This window comes from Acipenser ruthenus, chromosome 1 (assembly GCF_902713425.1).
Source record: "Acipenser ruthenus chromosome 1, fAciRut3.2 maternal haplotype, whole genome shotgun sequence".
Taxonomy (NCBI): domain Eukaryota; kingdom Metazoa; phylum Chordata; class Actinopteri; order Acipenseriformes; family Acipenseridae; genus Acipenser; species Acipenser ruthenus.
The window spans coordinates 24,991,821-25,000,926 of NC_081189.1; the positions used below are offsets into that span (position 1 = coordinate 24,991,821).

General features: G+C 36.2%; 1 protein-coding gene across 1 annotated transcript in view; it reads right to left on the minus strand.

The window, feature by feature from the left end:
- The window catches only part of LOC117408326 (serum response factor-binding protein 1), a 49,642-nt gene extending 42,220 nt beyond the window's left edge, over positions 1-7,422 (minus strand). Inside the window, exon 1 of the mRNA XM_034013221.3 lies at positions 7,234-7,422. Within this exon, the coding sequence (XP_033869112.1) occupies positions 7,234-7,263 (30 nt within the window). The 5' untranslated portion in view covers positions 7,264-7,422. The remainder of the gene's footprint in view (positions 1-7,233) is intronic.
- Positions 7,423-9,106: the final 1,684 nt, after the last annotated feature.

Consider the following 9,106-nt stretch of genomic DNA (forward strand, 5'->3'; position numbering starts at 1 on the left):
TATCAGGTAAGAAATGCTAGAATTATTTTGTTAGGAATAGGGGAGTTACAGATTGATGTGTTCTGTTATCTTGCTGTGATCTCTTTTATATTAAAACTTGACATCATCTTTTTATTTTATAACAGATGAACTTCATGCTTCAACTAAAACAAATGGTCAAAACCACGTAGTAACCTTTATAAAAGTTTACCGTGGTATTTTTGCTTCCCACGTGGTTATACTGTACTTTACCATGTTTTTTGTTATTTTATTTGTTTATATACTTTACTATACCTTTCTGCTTTACAATGTTTACCTATGCTTTACCTGTGATTTATTACACTTTGCTAAGCTTCTACTATGGGAAACCTTTATAAGAGAACAAAACCCCAATAGCTTACTAAATTACAAAGTTAGACATGCACACTTAACCCATAAACACAAACAACTCCATTAGGAATCTGTTTTGAAAGTAGTGTACTATTTCAATTTAAGGGTTTAGTTTGAACATTATCATGGCAAATGGGACCACTGCCTGGGAAAGCTGGCCAAACCCACAACTGCTATTATTATTATTATTATTATTATTATTATTATTATTATTATTTATTTCTTAGCAGACGCCCTTATCCAGGGCGACTTACAATTGTTACAAGATATCACATTATACATTATTTCACATTATACAGATATCACATTATTTTTACATACAATTACCCATTTATACAGTTGGGTTTTTACTGGAGCAATCTAGGTAAAGTACCTTGCTCAAGGGTACAACAGCAGTGTCCCCCACTGGGGATTGAACCCACAACCCTCCGGTCAAGAGTCCAGAGCCCTAACCACTACTCCACACTGCTGCCCCACTCCACTTCACTCATATGACACTAAAGACAGCTTACAGCACAAAACGGCACTCGGTGACAGAAATATGAGGTTGTCCTGATGCTCATTGTGCTTTACAATTGTTGTATAATTTCTCCCTAACTGAAGTCTTTTTGACATCTGCAGCTGTGTGTGTGTGTGTGTGTGTGTGTGACAGAAATGATCTGAACTGTAGGATGGAAAACATGAAAGAACATGAAATTGAGTTTAAAACATGACAAATGGGTTTTGTAGAAGCTTTGTTGAATCTGTTAGCAGGTTTCACTAGAAACCTAAACTCAGCTGCGGCAAGAAACGGCCCATACAGTTCAAAGGAAGAAACAGGATGGAAAAAGCCTGGACATTCAGCCAAAGCACCTTCACTTGTAACCACAGTCGCACAAACAAGTCTAAAATAGGGTAGGGAAATAAAACGTCTGTGTTGTATTATACGATGAGAAGCTTGTAAGCACGGTACAAAAACCTGCAGATTTGCAGAATAAGTAAAATTAGCAGAAAAGCAGAATAACCACCACAAATTAAAGATAACGCAACCTCCAAGGGAAACAGATGGGTATGCAGCTAAAAGCCCTTAACTCCTGTTATACAACAATTAGCAGCCCCCATGGGAGTGATTCAGAGCTAAGATAAGAAACTGGTTAGAAACCAGTATTTGGTACAAGGCAAGTTTAGTTTAGGGTGTTAAAGTCCAGTGAGAGCAGAACAACACTGAACAAGGGGTGCGAGATAATAAGCTGCTGTCTCGCGATGACTGGACAGAGAAGGGATAGCAGCCGGGGTGTACCTGATCACGTCTTGTGAATATGTAATGACTTACATTCTATATAAGCTTGTGTGAATTAACGTATCGTCAGAATACTCAGTCACGTGCTTGCGAGGAGTATCTCCTGCATAATGTAATAAAAGCGACAACCGTATCAAAGGACTTTAAGTTTCTTTATTTTACCATCTACTTTTTTTATAGTCACATTTTCAACATCAGCTTTCTTTTTAAGCCTTTATCAACTTCAAATTATAATATATATATATATATATATATATATATATATATATATATATATATATATATATATATTACACACACACTTTTTAGCCAAGTTCATATATAGTTCAGTGACCTCACAACATACAACAGCACTGTTAGCTCTTTATTATATGCTAGCCTACCAAAGAACCAGAGACATGTGATTTCGTAACAGCATCTAACAGGCCTACGTGGCCCGCCACATGTGTTCATATAAAAAGTGTGCTATAGGAAGCAATCTTTGAAAGTATTGGCAATAGCAACATTATGTTTTGTTTGTGTAACATACACATGCTTTAAGCCCCATAGTAACAGTTTACAATGTCAAATAAACACATTTGTAAATATATACTTTAACAGAATTATTGGCCATTACAAAACAGGCAGCAGATGATGTGGCGCTTTTATAAGTGCTGGAATCTGGATGAGATCCAAGTTCTGTACAATTGACTGTTTTACATTACACCAGATGTTAAATGCAGAAAGAAACACTAGTCCAAATATTTGAAAGAGGACACAATTATATGAGGGTTGCCTGATTTAAATCACGTCGATTGTCACTTGATTAAAAAAAAACAACTAATTGATTTAAACAATTTTTTCATTATACCTATTTTATACAGTTTCTCAAGGAAAAGATGAAAAGTATGTTTTAAAAACCTTTTAACACAAACATCTTAAACTCTTACTGTCTATAAACTAAAACTCTGATCACAGCACAAATGCGAGTGCAAGCGCAAACGACGTTTGCCCCCAATTCAGTAGCATATGGAGTGAAGACGTAAAAAACGAAATCCTGCACTGAAATGGTATTCTGAAGACATGTATTGCCCCGCTATAGAGCACCTGCCCCATTATTAACATATTTGCCGAAGCGATTCTGATGGGGTCCCAAATAAATTGAGCACTGTATTTAGACCCGCTGAAACCAGGTTTATTTAATGGTGCAATCAGGAACTTTAACAACTGAACACACAATAAAAAGCAAAGCAGTCCTAAGTAACAACTGTGTGTGTTTGGACTGACACAGAAAGAGGAAATCAAAGAAAGAAAAGTAAAAGAATGGGATGAGTGAGGGATATTTTTCTTTGGCGTACCCCAATTCTTATAGTTCATATACTGTAGTTCACATTTAGAGGATGCCACAATGATAAATACTTTACTTTATGTATTCATTTAAGATTGAGTAATGTAGTTTGGTATGCAACTATTCACAAACCACCACTTCCAACAACCTTAATTTACAGTTTGGAGGTACTGTAGAGCTACAACTATGGTACTTCAAACAAAATTCCATAATTAAAAAAAAAAAACAACAATAACTCGATTTGAATTTAAAAAATCCGATTTTTTTTTATTTAAAAAAAAAAAAGAAAAAATCTCCAACCCTACTTTGTATAGAAGTGTTCAGTGTGCATTTCTATTACAAAACAGGTTCCAGATGATGTGGCAAGTTTTATACGTGCCAGAACTTGGAATGGATATAATAGGCTATTTTACATTCAAGCAGATGATAGTATGAAGCCAAGAACAAAACAAAAAAAACCTTTAGTACTAGATACAACTAGTTCTCACTACATACATCAATATTACTGTATATTAGTATCTAAAGAACACAAGTACACATATTTGAAATATGTCTGCTCTAGTGCACTGATAGTGTAAGGATTGTTGCTCACATTGTCAAACAGGTAACACAGCAACACGGAAGAGAAAAGTCAGAGCACTTGTTATTTTCTTTTTCTTTTCAGTGTTGTAGAGGTCAGATCTCAAACCCTAGTGCATTACAGCAGGCATTTTGAAAAGAGTTTTGAAACAGACATCAAAATTAGAGGTGTAAAATGTTGTCAGGATGTTAACAATGAAAAGAAAGATTACAGGTATGTTATTTAAACAGTTGTAGCAACATGTGGGGATGTATAACGCTTTATTTTCCAGAACCCCACTACTTGCTGAGTCCAATATACTATACAACAAATTAAGTGATGCAGTTTGTGTATTTTTTCCTATAGCAATATATGTTTCAATTATAGAAAGCAAAATCAGAAAGCTTGTTTACTTCTTTTCCCTCACAGCCATGCCAGCCATACTTGCTACAGAGTCTGGGAACGTTCTTACAGCGCAGTTCTTGAAACATTCACGATTTCAGATTGAAATTAATGCAACCTCCTCCCCGCTTCACCCTAAAGTAACTTGCTAACCAGATACAGATACACACAGCTGACAGCAAAGAAGTGATATGACAGTGGCAGGGCAACTCAAATAGTTAATTTAAAGCAACAAAAATTACAGCAAATCTAAAACTGGAGGTCAGGAATCCATAACACAAGAAATACAGTGCTCACCTGTTATAACGCACCCTGTTATAGTGCAGAATTGGTTAGAACACGGTAGGGTCGTGGCTCCCATTTCCCCCATAATGACATTATAGTAGCTCTTTTATATTAGTTATAAGGCGGAACACAAATAGCACGGTCTTATAACTATGGCTCCCCATTATAGTGTTATAAAGGGTCAGCACTGTATACTGTAAATACATAGCCTAACTACCATACATGTATGTTATACAGACATGCAGTGCATACCTCCAGATTTTGATTCACCTAATAACCTGAATGTCCTTTAAAAGTTTAATCACAATTTGCAAAAGCATGTATGTAAATGTAATCATGACATAGAATTGGACAAGCTGCTATATGAAACTCTAAGAGACAGATGGACAGACACAGCCTCCATATACTCTAAGGTTATGATATATAGCTTCAGTAGTGAACAAGTGGTTCTGTATACTTTATGAAAAACTGTAAAAAAACAAAACAAAAAAAATAATACAGAATATTGAGTTTTGCAACTACTGTATATGTAAACAAACTTTTGAACAAAATTATTGGCTTAAATATATATAATTAGGTGTCTCCTCTTGGAGGCCAAAAATAAGCTCAAACAAGGTACCTTTTTCTGCAAGGGATATGATTATACAGTAATTACGTCAGTCCTGACTGCTTCTGAATGGTCATGCAAACTGCAAAATTATATTTAAGTTGACTGTGGTCAGTGGGTTAATGTCTAAAAACACCACAAGCCTATCCATCAAGTTAAAAACAGAAAACTGCAGGTTGTTTTGGAACACAGACATACCAAGTCACAGTTCCTTTATTCAATACTTACTGGATGCTGACATTTCCTACTGCAGACTCTGAGAGTTTACTTTTTTTTTCTAGCAGGGTTTCTAATTACAGTAGGTTTCATATTACTACTGTTTTGTTACAAAACATTTCCAAAATACACATTATACAGAATTAAAAGTCAACGTGGCTTGAATGGTCAGATAAAAAAAAAAATGAAAAAAAATGGGAGTGAGCTGTGGCTTACATGTAGACAAGTACTGCACTGTAGGTTTCCTAGGATGACCTTTAAGATGTACAGCATACTGTGATCCTTACATAATAATTACAGGGGTATTTATGTATTCTAATCCTTATGTGACTGTTAAAATGTAGTGTCTGGGTGTTCCCATGGATATGGGAACACACATGTTTTCCAGTGGTTGTTCCTCTCTGCAGGACACATCATCTGAATGACAGGACTAACAAATTGATAGATATGAAAATACATGCAGACATGTCTAACAGTCTTAGTACCAATACCTTGGTTACACATTACAGAAAGCAAGGCATGGTAATAGACGTGGATATGTTGGATCATAATGCCCCCTGCTGTACTGCAGCAACATCTGAAATGTAAAAAGGGATTTCTTTTTAAAACACTATGCTCAAACAGGGGTACAAATGTGACTACCATTTCAGAGGAGATTGATACATTACAGGTTTTATTATCTGGTTAATTAGCAACAGTCCATTTAAAAAAGCTCAGGTGTGTTTAATAAGGCACATAAAAAGCCCATGCTTTCCATCCAGATTTTCCCACTCCCCCATAAAAAAAAAAACTGGTCCATAACAGGCTGTAAAGGAGAGGCCCATGGGTACACTCTTCGGTGAACCAATTGTGGCAATATCGATGGACCAAAAGGGTGCTATGCACACGTGCTGCTGACAACATGGGTGAATCAGAAACATGATGTTAAATTGCCAGTATCGCATCCATATACGTTATAACAATACCTGCAAGATGCATTATACCTTACTGTGCTGTTTCCTACGTTTTAGGATCACTTAAAATAACTCTCAGTACTTTTTCAGAATTACAAACTGCTTATTTGGCTGCAGTCCTGGAATTAACATCCTCATTCTTTCCAGTTAGGTAGCAACACAGTGCACCCTGATAAAATTGTACCTCCTTCTGGCTCGCTCCCGTGGCATTCTGGGGAATGTAGCATCCCCACTACCTCTCTTCCTCTTAATCTGCCATTCAAATTATTTATATCGTCCTCATTCATCTTAGAAGAAAAAGCTAGCCCGAATGTCGTTCACCAAGACAAGGTGGCAGTATTTGAATGGCAGTTTACTTCTTTTGCAGTGATCAGGTAGGCCTAAACTAAACCGTGACTCCTCCAGTCTTTAGCTTGCAAGTGCAGGCCCTCTGTCACTGCTACTTTTGAAAAGAACCTGTGTTAACTCAAGTAGCTGACATCTGAGTATCACCCCACACGCATACGTTATACAGCTGGTTTGCAGTTTGTCAGATGTATAATTTTTCAGGAGACTGTACCAGTGATCCATAGTAGACATGGCTGCAAAGCATATGTTGTGTTTTATTATGGGGTTGTATTTAACACATACCACCTGGTGGCCAAATGTTGTAATCACCACTTTGTTGTATTTACCATATTTTCTGTTTTTAAACAGATCTGAAACACTCTGTGAGGTACACTTGCTTGCTAAATTCGAAATAATATAGTTGAATTAAAACAACTATTATACTATTTTGAACTTGAGAAGCGTGTGTGCTGTACATGGATGTAGCCAATAAACAGTGTGTCAGTGAAACCGTACATTTTATGTGGAAAACGCCTGTAATAATGTGAAGCGACCCATCAATAAAAAAGTCCCTTTCTGTACCAATACAAGTCATAAAATTGTACGAGATATATTTTCACATGCTAACAATGCTGTGATAATAGTCCACTAGTGTGTTCCGTGCACTGTGTTGATAGACCGACAGTATCACGACACACGTGCGTGGACATATAATTAAAGCGTCAACCAGTCTAATTCTATAAAGTTACAGTATGCGGACCTGCAAGACATTGGGTAACATAACTGCCGTTGCAGAAACTGAAGGTAAAAAAGAAGATTCTAGAATCAAAGTCTTGCCGTTGAAAAATAACCTATGGTTTACATTCTTAAATTACTGCAGTTAGGCTACTGTACTAGTTTCAAACGTACCTCGTTATTCAAATTTAGCACTTGCGCCATTCTCTTTCTTCTGCTCTTTGTCAGTAATTAAAATACTAATTATACGTGTTTCTTGTTTGTTTTTGTTTTTTTAATGCCTGTAAACAACGGCTTGATAAAGTTTACTAACTGCACACAGCAAAACTGCTGTTATGGACCGACCAGCTTCACGTTGCCTGTGACACAAGCTTCCGGGCACTCCCACGCATGCGCTACCAACTTCACTACGGTAGGTCACAGGAGACAAACTCTAGAAAGGCACCACTGAATTATGCAAATAGAAAAAAAAAAAAAAAAGATATTACCTGCCCATATTCATTAATGAGGTCAGCTTTCATGTCCTTGTGATTTGCAGCCTGGTGTACACGCGTTTCATGTATCTGTGTTTTAATTTATGTTATTGTTTAAACACTGACAGACATTCACCTCCTATATAAAAAAATATGCAAACTAATTAAATGTGCAAGACATCTCACAGGTAGAATGGTATCCTAAAATGTTCTCCTTTTTTCTAGTAAAGCAGTACAACTGGGGATGTGGAGTTTCCTGATAACCTAACTCAGCAACCTTGCTTAGTAAATATTTTGGTGTCCCTCAGTAGAAGTTAAAAATATGTAAAATATTTTCCATTTATAACTCCCAATGCTGAATGAGTTACAGTACCATACATACTTATAAATACGTGTATACTTGCACAAATGAAACCTTTGATTTATGATAGACACATACTTCCCTAACTCAAAATGACAGAAGCCCAGCTACAGTATACTGCGTCACAATGTGACAGCACCAGTGTAGAATAGACACACCTCTCCCCTGTAAGGAGGACACTGACAACCTGACATTGCTGGAGAAGAAATAAGACTTTTGACTTTCAGTGCTGAAATTCTCCTTGGAAGCTTTCCAAGAGCCACCTACAAAGCGCATGTGGCACGTGCATATATAATAAGAACTGTGCATATAGGCTCCACTACTCAGCTGAGCTAGCCCTGTTTTGTTTTTTTCTGCACACACATGTATTGGCCTCACTAGTATTTTTTCTGTGCTAATAAGATGAGTCACAAATTATCTCCCCTTTAGAAAATGTTATGAGATAATAACTCTGTCCTCCTATATTCCACAAAGGGTGAATCCAGTAAGGCCTGTGAACTGTGAACTGCCGTATATATTTAGATATTTTAACAGACTGATCTGAGAATGCACTGTTAGCAGTATTTACATTTCTAGGTGAATTGTAATGCTTTGGTTTTGCTTAACACTGGTCTTGCTTGAAGACAAGCACTTTATCTTAGTAACAAGGGGGTTCTATTACCGGCTAGATAATTGACCATGGTAACAGTTAAGTGTCCAGAGTGAAAAGCAATAACTGGAAAGGTAATTATCGAGAAGAAAATGTTTGTAGTAGCAGGCATTAGTGGTACTATGAAGTGGAAATTGGGTTTTGTTTGTAAAGACATTTGCTAAATGTTAAGCCAAGGGAACATAACATGTCACTGTAGCTGTCTCTACAGTCTATTAATCTGTGGTGATTTTTAAAACTGGTTTGTTACAACCATTATAGTAATGTAAATACAATTAAAACACAGTATAAATTCCTCATTGTTATCATTCTTGTATCTTAAACAGAGCCCCATGATGATGTAATACAATATATATATATATATATATATATATATATATATATATATATATATATATATATGCGTGTATATATACACTATATGATTTTTCCAAGTTATGTGTTACATTTAGAGGGGTTCTTGTAACATTATAAACACACACAAGAGCAAAGCTTGACCTCTTTCTATACCACCAGAATCTTGTTTGGTAGCATTTTACGTATATAGTTTTAATACCTGTGGAT